The sequence below is a fragment of the Ursus maritimus genome, unplaced genomic scaffold (genome assembly GCF_017311325.1).
Source record: "Ursus maritimus isolate PB19 unplaced genomic scaffold, ASM1731132v1 scaffold_32, whole genome shotgun sequence".
Classification (NCBI taxonomy): domain Eukaryota; kingdom Metazoa; phylum Chordata; class Mammalia; order Carnivora; family Ursidae; genus Ursus; species Ursus maritimus.
Window position 1 is genome coordinate 27,573,825 of NW_024425786.1, and position 21,037 is coordinate 27,594,861.

The window sequence follows — 21,037 nt, forward strand, 5'->3', positions numbered from 1 at the left end:
CTGAGTGAAAGTGACTGCCCAAGAGGCCATGGTGAATTCAGGGCAGGGCTGGGGCCAGAGCCCAGTGTCCTGACTCTGACGACGGGCCACCTTCCCCTGAAGTGCACTGGTTACTGTGGTAGGACACCCTCGTACCTGGGGCCCTGGTTTTAAATGAACGCTGATGCGTTGTTAGTACCCAGTCAGTACCCAGTCCACATTCTTGCCAGAGCAATCCCTGTCTTCCATTTTCTTTGCCTCCTCCTTCCTCCTTTCTCTGCATGCCCTCAACCACCACGCAGGTAAACTTGTTTTTCTCAGTATCTGTGCAAGTCTAGAGACATGAAAGTCAAAGGTTGCCTCATCACAAGGCTGCCCTACCGGAGATCTGTATCTTGTTTATTTACTGAGGGAACAGACACGTTTGAAACCATCCGCATGGCTCTGGAATAGGTGAAGGGAGGAGGCTGCTTCTTGGCAGCTGGTGGCCCACCTCTAAGGCCCTGGGACAGGCTCGGAGCAGGCAATGAAGTCTGGGTTTGTAGCAGCGCGGCGGGAGCCCAACTCAGAACAGGATAGAGCCTTTCCCTTCATCTGTCACCCTTTTAGGCCACCCCGCTGGTGGCCAGACTGCCTAAGAGACTAAAGCAGAGGGTACTTTGTAAGCTGTAACAAGCAGCTTACGGCACGATATGCTTCTCCTTTCTAAGAGACCTTCTGCGGTTCTGCAGGTGAGAAGTGTAACTCTCATCAGTAGGAAGCAACATAAGTTCATTTGGTGATTTATCTTTCTGTATCCAAACACTATGCCTTAGGCAGGCTAAGGACAGCTTCCCTGGCCCTCACATTCCAGAACCACATCTGCCTCCACTCTTGCCACGCGTGAGGGGCCCGAGTGGTCCCTGTGGTGGGCTCCATCTCAGGCAATGACCAGCTTAGCTCCGTTTCTCTCTTGCCTTCTGCCATTCTGGATATTCCCTCCATGGGACTCAATGGACTTGACCTCTAGATGCTGGCTGGCTCTGAGCCTGCCAGTTACTCCGTCCAGGATGGGCATGTGGTGGAGGGCTAATGCTCCTTCCCGAAGCAATTAGGGCAGCCCTGGCCTGAGATATTTTACATGGATCTTATTAGACTTGGCCTCCTGCCAGGGGAAGTAACTCATCTGGCCCGTGGAAGGGAAAGTGGCTTCCACGTATCGCACTCACTTAAGGCTCTGCCCGGCCACTGAGGGGGAAGTGGAGATAGATGTCAAGGCCCGTCTCATGCTGGGGGATCTTTAGAAGGCAAGAACGCTAAGTGACTAAGGAAGACACTGGGGGTGAGGCGTACATATCAAGCAAACCGTTTCCTTGGTATGCATTTCCATATGGGATAAGCCCACCCCACATACGGATATCGAGATGTGCAGAGAACAACGGACACCCACCTGCTCCGAGTGGGGCCCAGCTGCGTGTTCCCTGTCATGGCCTGGCTTTCTTAGCCTCTGAGGTTACAGTTTCCAGGGTGCCGGGCAGAGGAGGACTGTCTAAACTGGGCCCCAACCGCCTTTCCCACCTATTTCAATCTCACTCACAAGGCCGAGTACCTCCCAGGAAGCTCTGAAGTTCCGCGATGATTCGCAGACAGGCATCTGTGGGCAGCAGGTGTCCGGAGGAAAGCTAAATTGAATGCGGCAACAGGCACGCCGGCTCAGCGACTCTGACGCTTGAACCTACAGCCCAGGGTGCTTTTGGATGGTTGCCATAAAACCAGAAGAAAATGGAAAAGGTCCAATTTAAAAGCCAGAATCTATTTTGCTGAAAACATGGGTGTGCGTATGCCTTCCAGACCCGGTGCTCCTTGAGGGAGACTTGTAGCTCGTTACAACATAAACGGGAACGGGAGGTAACTGCTCACTCGGGAGAAAACCAGCAGCATCATTGTGCTCCCTGTGGCATCCCTGGGGTCCTTATCAGGCAGCCTGTCTCATGGGGGGCCGGAGGGGTGTGCCGGGCTGGCACAGCTATAACTCATCCATCATGGCGAGCAGATCGTCCCCCTTGCTGGCGCTCTGCCTCGGCTGGTCCGTGACCTCAAACTCCCCCATGATGCGAGCCAGCTCCTCGTTCCTTTGCTGGTCCTGTTGGAGAAGTGAGAGAGCAAGGCCGAGAAGGGGCTGTGTCAGCATGGCGGCTTCTCCGAGCAGATGGTGTTGAATTTTTGTCCCACCACTGTGATGTGTGTCAGAATAGGGACTCTGGATACATGCTGATGAGAGAGAAGCGAGGGCCTGGGACGTTCAGGTCAGCAGGAGATGAGGAGGGACTGACGCTTGGCCCGTGTCATCGCCTGCACCCACCTGCGTAGCTTGTATGTTGATAACCTCATAGGATAACTCTTCTGGCCTGGTTAGCGCTGCCTGTCTGCAGGAGGTGGTAGAGAAACGGGCCAAAGGTTAGGGCTGTATCCCTGCCAGTGTGGCACACTGGCATCTGATAATTTGGCAGCCTGTTTTTTTCTGCCTCAGCTTCTGCCACTTCCCTTCAGCTTTCCGCCCTTTCCCCAGGCAGAGCACCCTATGCTCCAGAAAGTCAAGCCCTTGTCTGTCTCTGTGCCTTTGCATGTACTGAACTGGGCCAAGAATGCTTTTTCCCCTTCCTCTGCTTGGCAAACTGCAAGACCAAGCCCGGATGCCAGCTCCCTCCGTCTGCTGAAGCAAAGTCAATCACTGTGTCCTCCACTACAGCATTTATGACATGGCCCTGAAATAACTCGTGTCCGGTATGTTCTCTTCCTACCCTGCGAGCTCCTGAGGACGGGCTCCGGGTCTTACGCTCCCAACTTTGTGTTCCCAGCACTTACCACAGTATTTGTCACACAGAAGTTAGTTCAATGGATACGGAAATAGAAGGTGACCCCCACCCCAAATATCTGGTTGCGAGGAGGATCACGTGAGATAATGGTGTGAAAGTGCTCTATAAACTGTAAAGCTCTGTAGAACCCTGGGTGGATTACTCTCCCTTTTGGTTTTGCGGGAGACTGCCTTATCCCAAAGCCATCAGGCCCTGACTCCCCTCTGGTTTCTTAACAGATTTTTCTTACTATGATTATCTTGACTTCCAATACTTCTTGTTCAGCTATGTTTTGCTAAGTAAAACATTAGAACTATTTCTTGAATGCATCCAGAAGGGTCAGACTATTTAATACTGGTGGATTCTTCTTTAACTAGGTTATTTAATTTGCTGGTTTTTCCTCTGTGACCTTTACGTCTGTATTTATGAGTGTCATTGGTTTATAATGGCCATTTTTTGGTTATTATCACACTTAGGAATTTTAGATATGCCTTGTAAGAAACAGGTTTTAAAACATACTCCTCCTCTTCATCGGTGGTGAAGAGATTCAACCGGAATCCTGGCTCAGGGCCACTGGGTTTCTTAATCTCCATTCCTCCCATTAGCCTGGCCAAGAAATTCAGCTCTTCTTTAGCAAGAGGGTTTGGAGCAATGCTTTCCTGCAGAAACAATTGCATGACTTTTGGCCACATGAAGGTGATCACATTTCCTGCTGAGACCCCAGAGACCCGCGGCGGTATTATAGGACCAGGCAGAACAATAACTGTTTAAATTATCCTGGGAAGAACTGTGTCCAAATAAAGCATAGAAAATAGGCTTAACCCAAACAGAAATAATCCACATCAGAAGCAGAAGGACTCTTAGCAAGGCAGCAAACCAGATTCTCACACTTTCAAGATGAGTGGAGTGCCCTAGGCATCCCCATTCTCCTCAGACGACCTTCCTCCTTGAAGGAGAAGAACACTGCTTCCTCTTCCATCGATCTACTTCCTGGGCTTTTACTAGTAGCCTCAGCAAAGGGCCCAGGGCCAACGGCACTCCTTCCATAGGAGCTACCACACTGCCCTCAGGTGGTGACCGTGGTGAACACACCTGGGATCCATTTCCTCCTCTTGCTGTCTGGCCCCACTCAACCTTCACCCCTCCTTCCAAGCCCGGCTCCTCTAACCCAGCTGCCCCCTGCTCTGCCTCTTCTGCTTTTTTTTTTTTTTTTGGTCACTCTGCTGCCAGTTACCTAGAGTTCTCTCACTTCTTCCTCGCTGGAGATAGACCCCTCTGCCTCTTGCCTAAATGGCGAAGTTCAAATTGCTTAAGCCCCTTTGCAATCAGGCCCCGCTGTCCTGGTATAGGAGAATCTCTGGCCACCTGCCTCAGTTGCATTAAGATCTAGCCATGTGGGAGAGACACGGCCTCCCTGCTTCCCCCAAATACCACTCTGCTCTTTTGTCCCTTGGTGCCTTTGCTTATACTGACACCTTGATCTGCATGCCCATTTCTCCTTCTAAGCCAGCTTTGTGTCCCTGGGTTCCCAGCCCATAGAAGTAGTTCAGTAACTGTTTGCCAAATAACTGAATATTTCCTGATCTGTCCTAGAGCAAGCTAGTAGCTACTTCTGTGAGAATTTGTAAAGATGGAATTCGGAGAATCTAAAACCCCATTTTGAACTTAGCTACCATGGCATTATACAGGGTCGCGCTGAAAAGGGTTGCTGTAATGATCAGAAGACACAGGAGTACTGGACTCAGCAACCACAGACCCAGTGGCACTGGAACAATGCTATTTCACGTGGCCTGGTGTGTGGTTCCAGCTTAATTATGGTGGTTGAGCCAAGCCTAAAATTACCTAATTAGTCAGATCACTGGAAGTCTTCATGAGAAACTACAATTAAAAACCTTTGTACTTGTAAGGCCGAACTGAGAAGATTGCAAACACCGAGGGAAATGCTGGCTAGCTTTGAAGTCTAGAGTTTCCACCCCCCTCCCCATCTAGATTTCTGTGTCGAGAAATAGCTCTGAAGGTGAAGAAGGAAGGCAGCGGCTCACCTGTGTCCGGGAAGCTAAGCTTTTGGAAGCTCCAGACATGTGGGTTTCCACGGGCCGGTTCATACTGTACCTGGTTACCAACGGAAAACCGTGAAAACATTGTCTGGCCCTTTCACACCGACTTCCTTCTAACTCATAAATATAGCACGTAACTTTTGTTTTGAGACATTAAAAAGCATCCAAAAATGTGCTGGGAGTACAGAATATAACTAAGTGGGTGTCAACCACTCAGATTTCACGCTTTACCAGAGAAAAATACCCGCAAAGCTGCGTGGAAATGGCTTTTCTGGCAAAGGAACGTATATTACTGCAAAAAGGGTGAGCACAATGTGCAGGCCTTGCCTTTCTGACCTCCACCGCGACACGGGTTTGGGCTGGTTCTCTTCCGTGGCTATTTACAATGACTTATCTTTTCAGCCTGGTGAGTTGCCTTATGTTGGGAAATGTTGGGGGCCCTCTGAAAATGTCAGGGCTCTGCATGCACTGTATCTGAGGGGAAATGATTTCACTTGTCAGCAGGGATTTTCATAGCGGAAGTCAAGCTGGTTTTTTAAGTGAAGTGACCTCCCTCGGACTTGAATTCATTCATTCAGGGAGGGAGAATTTGCTTACATATTGGTTCCCAGTTTCAGGACTCGGTCTCCATAAAGTTCAAAAGAACCTTCTTTTGGTGCAGTGACATAGTGCCCACCGTGCTTGAACTCTACCTTCTTCACTTCTTTGCCTTTGTCGTTGAACATTCTACAATACAAATATGACATGATGGAAGGTTCTCCAAGCTTGGGGAGTCCTGGAGGCTTCTTTATTCTTTGTACTATGGGACAAAAAGGAATTCATGCACTCTTTCAAGATAAAGATGCTGGTTGCAGCAATAATAATAATAATGCAATAATAATGCTATTTACCAAGTACATGTTACGTGCCAGGTGCTGTGCAAGCACTTTAGAGCATTATTATCTTATTCACCCTCACAGCAACCATTTAATAGATGAGGAAGTGAATCCTGAAGAACTGGGTGGTTGGCCTCAGGTGTCTGCTCAGTGGCACAGCTGGGGTGAGAACCTGACCTTCTCACTGCCATGCTCTACTGAAGGAAGCGGGGGACCCAGCAGGGCCGCGTTCTCTGTGGTGGCCCACATGTTGGTTTCCTGGCACCCCAAACGCTGGTCTGACCATTACAGTTGAGAATTCACCTGATGAGTCCGGGAACTTCAGTTCCCCAGGGAACGGGCCCGGACACTGGCAACACAAAGCGACCATTAGAATTCTGGACTTTGTCCTTTAGAAATATGGATACCTGGAAAAAAAAAATATACTCACTGTCATTTTTCTTGGTATATTTTCCTAGACATAAGCACTCGCAGGATGGGAAATGTATAATGGCTTGGGGATGTTACCTAGTGAATTTATAACCACGAGAGAGAAAGACTCAGCATGACTGGCCCTGGAGAGTTACGGTGTTGTTACAAACAGACCTTCTTTGGAAGGGCATAGCAAGTCTTCCAGCTGAACTGTATTACCCCCATTTTAGAGATGAGGAAGCTGAGGCTCCCAGACTGAGGTGACTCGCCTGAAGAGAATAGTAAGAGACAGGGCCAGGATTCAAAACTAACTCCGCACCCATTCCTTGGTTCCCTGCGGAACTTTCCAGACATCTGTGAGGCTGGAGCTATCAGAACCTCCATTTTACAGATGAGGAATCGGCAGCCCCGAGGTTGAGACGCTTTCTCAAGGCCAGCCAGCTCGGAAGGGGCAGAACTGAGGATTCAACCCTTGTGTTTCTGGCTCTGGAGCCCAATCTTTTGGCCATGTGCTGGACTGGTGGGAAGGGGCCAGAGCACGTGGCTTCTGTTGGCATTAGAGTCTGAAGGTTTTCTATGGGACTGAAAACACCACATTATGCTATTTCTACTCCCTAGTTTGTATAGTACTTTCTTTTTTTTTTTTTTTTAAGTACTCTGTATATCTATACCCAACGTGGGCCTCAAGCTCAAAACCTGGAGATCAAGAGTCGCATGCTCTATGGACTGAGCCAGCGGGGGGGGGCCCCGTGGTTTGCATCCTTTGTGTCAAGGTCAGGGTCAGATTAAATCCCATAAAGGCTGTAGCAGTTAATCAGTTTTATTGGATCATGGCTTCCTCATCTGTAAAATGAGATAAATTTGAAGATCCCTTCAAACTCTAAAATGCTACAAGATTATATTTGTAATATCCTCAAAAGTAAGCATCTGTTGCGGGCAAATGAGTGACAATGCGAAGCGCTAAGAACTCACGAGCTGGCAGTTTGGCCCGCTGCTGTCACACTGGCGTGGCTCATGCCCCAGCTGGGCCACTCCTTGGCTCTGGGCTTTGGGTAAGTTACACAACCTTTCTGTGCATTGGTTTTCTCTTTGGTAAACTAGGGGTAATAATAGCATCTATTCAATGGGCTAGTGTTATCTGCTTAATCAGATAATGAAAAGGCAGTTATCACAGAGTCTGACACATAGTGAGTACTCAATACATGGTAGCTTCTACTCTCAGTATTACAGTCTAACTGGCACAGGACCCAAGCATAAAATTGGAAACAGGGACAGTAGAAAGCGGGAGATGCTGGGTAGCATATACATTAAGTAACCCACTGAAGAGAATGACCACAGGCATGGGGGTAGGGGTAACTGTGGGTTCTTGGAGCTGGGCCTAGAGGAAGGTGGGTGTGAAGACATTTTAGAAGCAGAGGTGGGAGGGCACAAGGCATGTTTTGGGGGGGATGTATAAACTGGTTTGATTGGAAGGTTTGGCTGGACGACTGTTAAGGAATTTTTAACCTTGAGATTCTGTGACCAAGGGATGTGAATACGAGCATGGAGAAAGAAAATTTGCAGAAGTGGGAATATATATGTGCTAGACACTCTGGAAGCCCAATTCTAACAAGGTTGACTATGTCACAGCAGGTCTGGAATGTACACGCTTCAGTCCAGTGTGTAGCTGTGTTTGACCCAACAACCTGCCCTTGGCTGGATGGGACTGTGGGGTCTGTCTGCTTGCCCAGCCCCTCTGCTGGCCCTCAGCTGTACGTGTGACTCTCCCCTGTCCTTCTCCTCTTACTCCACCCTTCCCCCCCCGCCATCTATTCCCAGTGTTCACCTCCGCGCTGATGGCTCCCAGATCCCGAGCTGCCACTTAGCCTTCTTCCCTGGGCGCTTGATGCATCTAGCCCACTGCCTATTACACGAGTCCACCTACAGGTTCCGTAGGGTGCAGCTCAAATTCACCCTGTTCAGAACAGGGCGCACCATTTGCCTTCCCAAACCTGATCCTCCTCTGGTGTTCCCAATCGTAGCAGATGACGCCCCCAGGGCACCAAGCCAGCAATCTGAGCTCCCCTGACCCCACCATCCCATGTCTATTCAGTCGTCAAGCCCTGCCTCTCCAGTGATCACGCCTGGTGTCTGGTCCCTTCTCTCCACTCCGGTCCCTAGTGCAGACCTTTGTCGTCTCTGACTTGGCCACCGCAGGTGCCTCCGAGCTGGCCTCCCTGCCTCCCCTCTCATGCAGTTGTGATCCCTCCTCCAATTGGCTGCTGAAGAGACTCCTCAACTTCTGTCTGACCATGTCCCTCGCCTGCTTCAGTGGCTCTCTACTGCCTGCCAGATAATGTCCAGTTGGGCCTTGTTCTTCTCTGTAGCCATGTTCCTCCTTGAATCCTACGTTCCAGACACGCCCAGACGCTTGCCGCCTTCTGCACCCCTGCACCACCAGACACACCAGGTGGTTACGTGCCTCATGCCTTTATTGAGATGGTGTCCTCCCCCTTGCGTGTCCAGTTAACCCCTCTCCTGATTTCCCATGGGCCTGTGAAAATCCGTTTTTAAAAAAAGATATCAGATCCTCTATGAAGACTTTTCGTTTTTTCTTTTTTTAAAATTTATTTAAGTAGTCTCTACACCGAACGTGGGGCTTGAACTCACAACCCAGAGATCAAGAGTCACACGCTCCACCGACTGAGCCGGCCAGGCGCCCTGACTTTTCTGATTCTCTTAGGTAGCACGGACCACTCTTCTGTTTTAAAACCAAACATCTGTAAGGCCCTTGCTGCCTTTTCCCCTTCTCTAATGAGTTCCTGACGGCTTTCTGAAAGAGGAAATGAAGGTCACAGAGCTGTGGGGCCAGAGTGCTGGATGAGGCATGTCTCTGAGCATTTGCGTTCCCCAGGGTGGTGGCAGGGCTCTGGGGGCCAGGAGGCAAGGGAGCCAGGGATGTGCAGGCCCCGGGAACACGGAGGGGGGGGTGGCCTGGTGGGCAGTTTCAGCAGTGAGTGATGAGTGCAGGGCTTTGCCCGGTGCTGTGGTTGCTGGTCTGGCCTCACTAGAGGAGGGGCATGTTGGTGAGGGCAGGAGAATGATGATCTGAAAGCGAGGGGGCAGGTGGGAGAATGCCGACCCTGCTTCTCACACCCTACCAGTGGATGAGGGCGAATGACCAGCCTCCACCAAGAGCCAGAAGCCCTCAAATGCCATCTCTATGGTGTACGCTGATAATCTCTCCTCTGGGCTCTCGATTTGCATATGCAGTTGCTTGTTTGACATTGCTACTGGCATGTCTAATAGGCAAATCAGACTTAGAGTTAATTAATTTTTCTACCCAAATATACTTCCCTCAGTCCTTCCCCCTCTCAGTGGCACCAGACACCAGCAGCTGCCCAGGCCAAAAACATAGTAGTCATTCTTCATTCTTCTTTTCCTTCCTCCCCACGTTCAATTTCTCAGTAAGTCTTACTCCTCTTGCCCTGAAGGGATACCCCAGATGTGACGACTTCTCACTAGCCCCACTGGCAGCACCTACGCCAAGAACTTTCACTTTCTACCTAGATTTCTACAATAGTGTCCTCACTGCTGTCTTACCTCCGCCCTTGTCCCATGCAGTCCACCTTCCAGAACACAAAACAGATCATGTTACCACTCACCTTAGGATGCCTGAAATGTTTTCTTTACTCTTAGAACAAACTCCTCACTAGGGTATAAAGCTAAGTGTGCTGGTCGGTACTAGTTTGGTTATGACTGGCGTCTGGTCTGATTAGTTAGAGCCCACGCTGCACACTACACCTGTGAACTGTAGCACTCCTGCCTAGACGGGCTTCACTCACACTGGCTTCCTCTCTGTCCAAGGAACACATCGTGCTTTTTCTGTCTCAGGACCTTTGAACTTGCTGTCCCTTCCATGTAGATGCGCTTCCCTGAGATCTTTGTTAGTTACATTCTCAACTAAAATGTCTGTCCTCAGAAAGCCTGCCCTTGACTTAACTCTAACTCTGTCATCTAAGGATGTGCTGTCCCCTACAGTAGCCACTAGTCAAGTGTGGCTATTAAAATTAAGCTGCACTAGAGGCACCTGGGTGGCTTAGTTGGTTAAGCATCTGCCTTCGGCCCAGGTCATGATCTCAGGGTCCTGGGATCAAGTCCTGCATTGGGCTCCCTGCTCAGCGGGGAGTCTGCTTCTCCCTCTGCCCCTCCCCCTGCTAGTGCACGCTCTCCCGCTGACAAATAAATAAATAAAATCTTCAAAACAAATAAAATGAAGCTAACTTAAAAATTCAGTTTCTCAGACACTAGCCGTATTTCAAGTGCTCAATAGCCCCAGGTGGCCAGTGACTATCGTATTGGACAGCACAGACAGAGAACCTCTCCATCATCACAGAAAGTGCTATCGGACAGCGCCGGTCTCACGCGATATCTCTCCCTGTTGACCTTTATAACTTTACCTTATCTTGCCTCTTTCTAAAGTTACCAGAACAAGAACATGACTTACTTATCCTCCCTGTCTCTACTAGCGTAGATCCTCGTTAAGGCAGGGCCTCAGTCGTGTTCACCTATGTATCTCTAACACTGCAAACAGTGCACTCTATAAACATGTGTTAGCCTGACGAGTTTTACAGGCATGAAATATTTCCAAGTGGAGTGGATCATGGAGGGGAGGTATTAGGGAACATTCTACGAAGAGGAGAAGATGGAATGATGTTTTCTGATGACTGAAACAACGGGAAGCCCGCGAGGAAAGTCCACGAGGGAAGGAAGCATGAATGGGAATGACAGCACAGGAGAGGGTGGGCGACCTGAGGTGGCTGTCCTTGTGGAGGCAACCCTGGAAGAACTAGAGGGCGGAGGGGGTTGGGGGTTGGGATGGTTGTAAAGAACTGCTCTGGGTTCCACGTGGAAGTGGTCTTCGGGCAGTCTCTGGCCAGGCCCCAGGGCAGGTCAGGCCCTTGAGCACATTCAGACCACTTCAGGTTGTTTCTTGAGACCACAGAAAGCTGTGGCTATCAGGATGAGGCGTTTTGTATTTGCTTTGGTTAAACAGTGAGCAAGGGAGTGTTAGATCAGACCTGTGTTGTCTTGATTCAGTTAGTTTTTTTTTTTTTTTTAAGATTTTATTTATTTGAGAGAGAGAGAGAGAGAAAGAGAACAAGCAGGGAGGAGGGGCAGAGGCAGAGGGAGAAGCAGACTTCCCACTGAGCAGGGAGCCCGATGTGGGGCTCAATCCCAGGACCCCTGGGATCATGACCTGAGCTGAAGGCAGCTGCTTAACCGCCTGAGCCACCCAGGCGCCCCTAGTTAGTTGGTTTTACTGACTAATCTAAAGACTACCAAGGCTGTTTTGAAAACAGAGAAAATCCGCAGAGGCAATCACAAATTGTGGCTGAGCAGAAATACCATTCAAGACCAGACTCGGAAGACCAGCCAAGTGTCACAGAGCCATGGCTGAATGTTGTCAGGATATGTGATTTCTATTTTTCTTTATGAACATTCTGATGTTTCATTGCTTGCCTATTTAGCAATTAAAGCTTAATATATTTTGTAGTTTAATATATTTTAATGATTTTGTTATAAACTTATTATTCGGAGTGTCTTTTTTCATTATAATGAATTTTATCTTGTCAGAACGGAGAAAGCAATATGGCTGCTCGTATGACTACAGTCCATAAAACAGTGTCCAAATAGGCACCATTTTGACAAGAATCTGATGCAGGGTTTTCCATATTTTAAAGCAATACAAAACTTAATCTTATTTGTACTTTCATATTTTTTATTTTAATCGATGACTATTAGAGATCTTAATTTATATTGGTGTTATTATTACTCGATCCATAGCAAATAAAATTATTCATGAGGGTTAAACATAAAATTGGCCTCCGAGTTGAGATCTGTTTGTCTTCCCTGGTCCACAGAAGGGAAATAACGATCAGGCCCTAAGTGCTTCTTATTGCTTCTGTTTTTTGAATTGTATTGTGTGAATGTGTGATGCCTACGCAAGTCCAAGATTCAAAAGGTTTAAAGGGTATACAATGGAGCATAAGCCTCTGTCTTATTCCCATCCTGCGTGCGGTTCTCTACAACCAGGAGGTAATCCCTGTGACCAGTTTCTGGAAGGAAGCTCTCTATACTGGACACATACACGTATTACACATGCCGCATCAGCTATACGCTCGGAATTAGGCATCATCATGCCCAGTTTTCACATGAAGAAGCTAAGGCTCAAGAGAGGTCATGGAGCTGTGTTGGGAGCTGGGATTCAGACGCCAGGATGTTCGACTCCCGAGCCTCCGCTCATTTTGCCCTATCACCCACCCTTTCCTTAGCGTGTTGTTATGCAGAGGAATGAAGTCCTGTCCCAGAGAGACGGGCCCCACATTCAGAGGCTCAGCAATGTGTTCTTAAAAGTTGGATGTAGAGTTGTCCTGAGTAGGCCCGAAAGGGTCAGGAGGCAGCGTCAGCTGGGAGCAACAGCCAACAAGCAGAGGGGGGCCTGAGCCAGCCTAGGGGCAGCTGGAAGGGAAAAGAGGACATGGACCCTGAAAAGGCAGCCTCGGTAGAACTTGAGATGAAGATGAGAGAAGGGGAATCAAAGGTGACACTGCTTCTGAGCTGACTGAAGAAGTGGGGGGACCTCAAAAGAAATCGGGAAGTTGGAAGGGGGGCAGGACTGGAATTCTGGAGATGAGTTTCGCTGCAGACCTTACACTGGAGGCAGTGGGCGCCTCGTCATGGAGAGCTCAGCAAGCAGGTGGAGATGGGGGTCTAGGTGGCAGGGCTGGGCAAGGGGAGGGTGTAGGTGAGACTCCGAAGTCCTAGGTGAAGGTGAAGGAAAGGGGGAGGAAGGAGTGAGGGGCTCAGAGCTGGGAGGGGTAAGGGAAGGCCGGGACGGGCTGTGAGAGTCCAGGAAAGGTGGGTTTCGTGGGGTGGGAGGGCAGCCTCCTGACAGCATCAGACACTGGATAGGTCAAGGATATTAATGGTTTGAGAAAAGGCTTTATCACGGAGATCAGGCTGGCAGCCTTGAGAACACGTTTCCTCCGGAGAAGAGAATAAATCATATTTTAAAGGAACACATAAAGTAACTGGGAAGGAATGGCAGTATCATTGTCTTCCTTGGTCCATTTCAAAACTGCTGAGATTTGTTATCAGAAAATTTATCATCATGGAGCCAACCACAGAGGAATCACTAACTGGGCAACCTCAGCCCTCTTCTGCCTGAACACCTGGCACCCTGTTTCCCTCGGACGGCAGTGGCAGGGTGCTCCCGGGGCCGCCCGTTCACTCACCCGGATGTGCAGGTCCTGGAAGAAGATGAGGAGGGTCTGGCGAATCAGCTGGAACTCCCCGGCAGGGAGTCCTCCATATACCTGCCAGAGGCAAAGCAGAGAGAAGTGCTTCACTTCCAGAAGTGAGATGAGAAGGGCAGACAGGCAGGGCTAGCTGGGCGCTCGGGGGCGGGAGCCAGAGGAGCAGGCAGGAGACTCAGCTGCAGGGGTGAGAGGGGCAGCAGGACAGCCAGCGCGGCTGACCCCATCATGCCACATCCGAGCAGGGGGACACTTCACCCGTCCTGTTCCCCACAGCCCTGCAGGGGCCCTTCCCCAACATTTAGCAGAATGTCCACCGCCAGCTCCCTTTCAGAGAAGTCGGGGGGCAACAGCCATGCTCTGGGTCGTTGCTTTCCCGATGTGGAAGGCGACAGTGACAGGGCCTAAGGTGGTAATGCCTATTACATGACCAAAATGGATCCTCGTAGGAGTTTAGAATTTATCGGGAGAGCGGCAGGCTTTGCCATCCCTCATCCTGTTCTGTCTGTCATAGAATCTGGCTGTGTTTCACGGGGGAATGAGGACAAGAACGGGGCTGAGAGGTGATGACCCGGTGACCCGCTTACTTCAGTCAGCTGCCGGAAAGTCTCCTCCACCTGATGCTGGATGGCTGGGGAGTCTTGGATGAAACCCTTGATGGCGTCTAAATGATTGAAAGTGACCAGCAACACATCCTTGGGGCGGGGACACAGCAGTACTTGGTATTTGAAAGCCATAGTCATCAGGTCATAGAGCTGAACGAAATATATAGAGGCAGACGTCAGCACCTCCACACAAGCGGCCAGCCAAGAATTTACTGAAAACCATGTCATACAGCTCAGGTGACCATGTCAGTTACCACTCCAACCAAGAGTGTAAAAGGGGATGATGTGAATAATGAAGCCAGGACAACAGGTAGAAACCAGGGCACTCCCGGGAAAACCAGGGTTTCTGGTCAGCTTATGTGTGCTGCTGAGGGAACACATTTGGAACAGTATCGGCAGCCATGGGGTCCCGGACTGGGTGCTGGCCTCGGAGAGAGAAAGTTCAAAAACCAGCCCTCTGCAGCTGCGGCTGACATGTGGATGGCCCTGGCCACGTCCCTTTGCCTCTCTGAGCCTGAATTCTCTCATGTGTAAAAATTATTCTCTGGGGTGCCTGGGTGGCTCAGTTGGTTGAGTGGCCAACTCTTGATTTCCCCTCAGGTCATGATCTCACAGTCATGGAATCGAGCTCCGTGTCGGGCTCTAGGCTCAGTGTGGAGTCTGCTGGAGATTCTTCTCTCCCCTTCTCCCTCCCCCAGTTCGAGCTCTCTCTCTCTCTCTCAAATAAATACATAAATAAATAAGACCTTAAAACAATACTCCCTAATTTCCTGTCATTGCTAAACTGCTGAGAGGAGTCAAGGAGACAGTGTGTGTGCAGGAGGCGAGTGTGAAGTTCTACAACTGTGTCAGAGAAATTTTAAATGATGAACAATACTTAATGAGCTATCGGCAAGGCCCATGTGTGGTCTGACCGTCTGCGAATGATTGGAGGCGAGACACTGCTGCAGACCAAAGTGGTCAAGATAGGTTTTGTGGAAGCAGAAGGCTGCAGGCACAGGTTCACACGGACTGAGGGAGGGGAAAGGCGTTCTAGGTGAGGGGAACGGTGCGCAGGGGGGTCCGGAGGCAGCAACGAGTGTGCTCTTTTCCTGGGAGAACGAGGCGAACAGCCTGATAAGAGAGGGCAGTTCGTGTCGGGGTCGGTGGGAAGCACAGTTGGATAAATATGGCAAGGCTAGAATATTAGAAAGTTTTAGAAAGACAGGCAAAATAATTCAGACTAGACATGGTGGGGCCTAGGGGAGCTCCTGAAGTTCTCTGAGCTGCCGTGATGGAAGTGATCGTTAAGCCGGATTAGTGAGTCTGGCCATGATGAGATGCGATGGAAGGGAGGCTGGAGGTGGGGAGATAGGTGCACAATAACATCTAGGGACGACAAGACTGAAAGAAACTTTGCTGGAATAATCCAGATGTAAGGCCTGGACTAAAGATGGTGGGCACGGAAAAAGCCAGGAAAAGAAGCGCCTGTGATTCTTCGAAGGAATAACTGTCACATATGACGACTGCCTGAGTAGGTTTGGGGCCGAAGACGAGGGCTGTCCGAAACGACCACAGTGTTTCCCACCTGGTGCCTTGGAGAAGGCTGACACTGCCAGTGGCAGGGCAGTCTGGGGGATGTGGGGTGGGGGTGGGGATGGGGGGAAGGAACCAGTCTGGGAGAGAAGCTGTGGGTGAGACCGATGCAGGATGGAGACCATAATCTACACCCATGGAGGGTAGTGCTAAGCACACTCACACACATCCCCTTGTGTGGTCCCATTTAATCTTCACACGGACTCTATGATGAAGATGCTAGTCCCAGCTTAAAAATAAAGAGACTAGCTTAATTTCACATAGCTGGTAATTAGTGGCAGGGTGAGCTTTGAACTCAGGACGTTCAGATCCTAAGGCATTTGCTAGAACTATCTAGATGATTCCATTTCTCCAACATGCAGGTACACATTTCATTTAGAGAGGGAAGTACCGAGGAATACCCTGGGGTGTGTGTGTGGGGAATGTATAATACTAAAGATATCGACTTGGGACTCTCTGCCATCATTATCACATGTTGAGCTCCTGTTGTGGCTAGGACACCATGAGAGGAATAAAGGATGAAACCAGGCAGAAGATAAAGAAATGAAAGTTCAGAGCTATTCAGTAAATTGAGTCTATAGCTAGTAACTGGTAGAGCTAAGACTTGAATCCAGGTTTTTTGATTCCAAATTCTGTGTCCTTTCTCCATGGAAACTTAAACCTTCTTAAAAGCAGAAGGAGAAGAGCAACCAGAGTAGAGGTGATCACCATTGATCGAACATCAATTATGTGCCAGGCCTCTGTGTGTTATGTTTTCTGACTGAATCCTGAAACTGATGAAAGAGCTATTATTATCCCCATTTTATAGATGAGAAAATGGAGGCTCAAGGAGATAAAGTAGCTTTCCAGAAGTAAGTGAGAGGAGGTAAGGGCACAGTTAAAGGGAGATGGCTCCCTGAGATTGCCAGGTACCTGCAGGAAGTGAGCACGGATTTTGTATAGTTGGCACTTACCGTCAGTCCTCAGGATTAAAAAAAATTCACATAATGAAGAAACTAAAAAATGAATTATTTAAAAATTGTTATTATTATTGCTATTATTAAAAGTAACTGAGGTCCGTATTTTATTTAGATGTCATTAGTTTTCCCCTAATGTCCTGTTTCTGTTTCAGGACCCATTACATTTAGTCATCAGGTCTCCTTAGGCCTCTCTCTCTTGGCTGTGATGATTTCTCTAACTGTCCTTGTTTTTGGTGGCCTTGAGAGTTTTGAGTACTGCTCAGGTACTTGTAACATGACCTCCAAATGTTATCTGATTTTTTTAAAAAAGATTTTATTTATTTATTAAACACAGACAGCGAGAGAGATAGCGAGAGAGCACAAGCATGGGGAGCAGCAGAGGAAGAGGGAGAAGCTGGCTCTTCATGAGCAGGGAGCCCGATGCGGGGCTCGATCCCAGGACCCTGGGATCATGACCTGAGCCAAAGGCAGACACTTAACCGACTAAGCCACCCAGGCGCCCCATCTGTCTGATGTTTTTCTCACAATCGGAATGGGGTGTGGGTTTTTGGAAGGAAGACCGCGGAGATAGAGTGCTATCCTCATCACACTGTACCAGGGTGCATACAACCAACATGACTCATTACCGTTGTCATTGACCTTGTAGTGTTTGTCATTTCTCCACTATAAATCACCTGTTCTCTTCCCTCTCCATACCATCCCTTTGGAAGGAAGTCACTGAGTATAGCCCCCACACAGGGAGGGGGTATCTGTATTCTGAACTGGAGAGTTTTTTGAATAGGAGATTTGTCTATTCTCTGCCGTTATTTATTTAGAATTATTATTTTAAAACTCAGATAATTTGTTTCCCAAAGAAATAGATACGTTCTTTTTTTTTTTTTTTAAAGATTTTATCCATTCATTTAAGAGAGAGAGTGTGAGAGAGCATGAGCCAGGGGGAGGGGCAGAGGGAGAAGGAGAAGCAGACTCCCTGCTGAGCAGGGAGCCCCACCCGACATAGGGCTTGATCCCAGGACCCCAGGATCATGACCCGAGATGAAGGCTGATGCCCAACTGACTGAGCTGCCCAGGTGCCCCAATATGTTCACGTTCTAAGTAAAGACTGAGCAGTTTTGAATTTGCTTTAAAAATGCCCAGTTTCGGGGCGCCTGGGTGGCACAGCGGTTAAGCGTCTGCCTTCGGCTCAGGGCGTGATCCCGGAGTTCTGGGATCGAGCCCCACATCAGGCTCCTCCGCTAGGAGCCTGCTTCTTCCTCTCCCACTCCCCCTGCTTGTGTTCCCTCTGTCGCTGGCTGTCTCTATCTCTGTCGAATAAATAAATAAAATCTTTAAAAAAAAATGCCCAGTTTCCTCATCACAGAGCTGAGATTTGTTAAGAATGAAGCAGAATTAAAGTTTTTAGGGTTAGACACTTGCATTGGATTGACGTGTGTGTTCCTAAATACGGCCATGAATGCCAGCTCTCTCTTTGGGCAGGTGGAATGACACTAACATCAGAGGGGTTGGGATGGATGACTTCAGGTTCTTTCTAACTCCGGAACTCAATACCAACAACTGATACTTACAAGTGCCTTTTTTTGGCAAGGCACCCCTGCGTATATCATCCCATTTGACCCAGTCTGTGCTCATGCCCCAAAGGTACAAGAAATGCAACCGACGGGATGGAGGCAGCTGTCTGCTCACCTTATCCATGCTGGCCTGGTTCAGCCTCATAATGGAGGCATGAGCCAGGCGGTCGTAGATGGTCCTCAGGGCCTTCTTGGAGTAGAGCTCTTGGGGTTTGAACAATTCCTCCATAAACTTTCGATTGAACATGGTTGAGATGATGTCATTCAGAACTGTAGAGACAAGAGAGAATACAGCTGAGTAAGGTGCCGGAGGAAGCTTTATGCAGGAGATGCTCTCTGTACATGAACGGGATGCAGGAGCTGGGTCTATGCAGAGTGGGGGTGCTGATGTGCTGTGAGATCTGCTCCCTCAGGAGAAACCACGCAGGTGTCCCGATAGAGAGCGGGGTCCCGAGTGCTTTATGGGACTGTCTCGGAGCAAGCATAAATGTGACAATGTACAGATATGTTGTGCTTCAGTGGTTATAAAGCATTTTGATACGTACGTTATCTCACTTGATGATAGGGGAGATGTTTCTTTAAAAGATTCCTATGAACGTTTTAGATTATAGCTCTTCCTTAAAATGAGAAACAGCATTTTTTTTTTTTGGTTTGTTTAGCTCATCTATAACGTTTTTACTTAAAATTAAATTTCATAAAAATGGGACCAATAATGGTAATTAACTCTTTTTAAAGAAAAAAAATTCTATGAAAATAGACAAGTCTACCCACTGGTTAGAGATGAAAACATTTCTAATGTTTCCACAAGACATGTACTTCAGATTAGCACCATTTTAAAATGTCTTAATTTCTACATTTGATCTATAATATTGATATTATATTTTGTCTTATATTTTGTTCAAATGGAAAATTTCCATCTGGTGAGAATAAAAATCCTAAGGCATGTGCCAAATCAAGTGTCTATAATTCTAGTTCTTCATTCACTCGTTCATGTTGATATTTTGTGCTACTCAAATAATATTAGTTGAAGGCTAGGAAAACCCTCTGGTACAAGAAATAGGAACAGGTATGTATGGACACAGATTATTCTGAATTGAGCCAGATATATCCCGGCCTAAGGGTGACAGTATATGGATGCTGAGAATATACATTCATTAAAACCTGACAGAAAACTGACGACTTACAATAATTATACAAAATCAATTATTAAACACGAGTGATTATCACTGAAAGATACAAATGCCCCTTTCTCTTGCACCGGGTGATTGGTTGTGACCGTGTATTTTAGAGACAGATGGCAAGGTAGCTCATTCAGGTCATGGTTTCAGGCACTCTGTCCAACTTTAAATAATTGATAGAAGTACCCGGGGGCCAAGCCAGCATCAGGGTGCCTGGCTGGCTCAGTTCGTAGAGCACACGACTCTTGATCGTGGGGTTGTGAGTTTGAGCCCCACTTTGGGTGTAGAGATTACTTAAAAAAAAATAAAATCTCGGGGTGCCTGGGTGGCTTAGTCGGTTAAATGTTTGACTCTTGATCTCAGCTCAGGTCTTGATCTCAGGGTTGTGAGTTCAAGCCCTGTGCTGGGCTCCACGCGGGGTGTGGAGCCTACTTATAAATAAATAAATAAATAAATAAATAAATAAATAAATAAATAAATAAAATCTTTTGAAAAAGGCATCTCAAAGAGCATTTTTGGGGACAAGGGGGAGCTGAGGGCTGGTTGTATTTAAATCTTATATGGAAGGGCTACAGAGATGGGGGAGGGGATTCCCCACATTTTGACACAAAAGAACTAAATGACTAACTCCCTACAGATGTGTTGAACTCACACTTGACCTTGGACTTTACTGGAGGCTCCATCCTCTTTGTGAGGAAGAACCAGATCCATTACCAGCACAGGGTACCTCTCACATCTGACAATTTGAACCCATTGCAGCTTGCCCTTAATGCACGCTAACATTTCCGCAGTGTGGACAGCTTGCAGACATAGGAACTTCTCTGGGTTTGCTTCATGAATGGTCTTTTGTCCTTGACCTAAGCAAGCAAGGACCTGCAAGAAACTGGGTTTTCTACCTTTTTCTTACCATAGCCTGTATCAAATGCAGAATTTGCAAGGAAATAGGTACAAATGAAAAGCCACACACGAGGCCTTGAGAGAAAGAATTTGAAGAATTTCCCACGGATTTATGCAGGGCAAAGAGGAGTGCCCAAGAGGAAGGATTCCAGTTGAAGGATAGTATCAGCCCCGATTATGTCAATGCTTACAGAAGCTGCCATTTGCCTGGGTGCTGAGCCGTTTCTCTAAGGTCTTTGAGTCCCTAGCAGTATCAATGAAAATAGCTTAGACCCAAATACATCAGTTCTAAAAGAAAGAAAATTGCAGGGGCATGGTTAGTCACTCTGGCAAAGTGAAAAGCAAAATGAAGCCTTTCCCCTTGGGAAGTGAATAGGGTCCTTGCACCCTAACTACCAGAAAGTTCACCTGTTGTTAAGAGTACAGCACGCCCTGCCCCTGTGGGCCGAGCACTGAACACAAATGACCCCAAGAGGAAATGGCAGTTTGATGATTGGTCCCTGGTACCCGGAGCTCCGCCTCTTGAATTTAAGTCTTTGGAAAGAATATGGGGGCACAAATTGACAAGTTTACATCTCACACTGTGCTTTACCTAGCACTTGGTTGAGGTGGGCCTAAATCTGTACCAGACATGAGATAAACACCAGGGCACAAAGTGGAACTGGAAGCTATCCCTGTCCTAGGGAAGCAGCCCACGTCGTATTTAAGTTAAACCTGAGAAATGGGTTTAAGCAGACCTGTCGGTCAGTCTTGGTGTTAGTTTTTGGCACTCACATGAGCTTTGCATAATTTCATGAGGCA

The 21,037-nt window shown here is 48.1% G+C and overlaps 1 protein-coding gene across 2 annotated transcripts in view; it reads right to left on the reverse strand.

Moving 5' to 3' along the window:
- Window positions 1–1,750: 1,750 nt before the first annotated feature.
- OSCP1 (organic solute carrier partner 1) overlaps window positions 1,751–21,037 on the reverse strand; it is a 25,459-nt gene continuing 6,172 nt past the window's right edge. Inside the window, exons 2-10 of one of the 2 annotated variants that reach the window (XM_008694390.2) lie at window positions 18,277–18,431; window positions 14,042–14,209; window positions 13,434–13,514; window positions 6,049–6,152; window positions 5,468–5,596; window positions 4,856–4,925; window positions 3,333–3,472; window positions 2,321–2,384; window positions 1,751–2,101 (exon numbers count right to left, since the gene is read on the reverse strand). In XM_008694390.2, the coding sequence (XP_008692612.2) occupies window positions 1,985–2,101; window positions 2,321–2,384; window positions 3,333–3,472; window positions 4,856–4,925; window positions 5,468–5,596; window positions 6,049–6,152; window positions 13,434–13,514; window positions 14,042–14,209; window positions 18,277–18,431 (1,028 nt within the window). In that variant the 3' untranslated portion in view covers window positions 1,751–1,984. The remainder of the gene's footprint in view (window positions 2,102–2,320; window positions 2,385–3,332; window positions 3,473–4,855; window positions 4,926–5,467; window positions 5,597–6,048; window positions 6,153–13,433; window positions 13,515–14,041; window positions 14,210–18,276; window positions 18,432–21,037) is intronic. The other variant, XM_008694391.2, reaches the window with a different exon arrangement.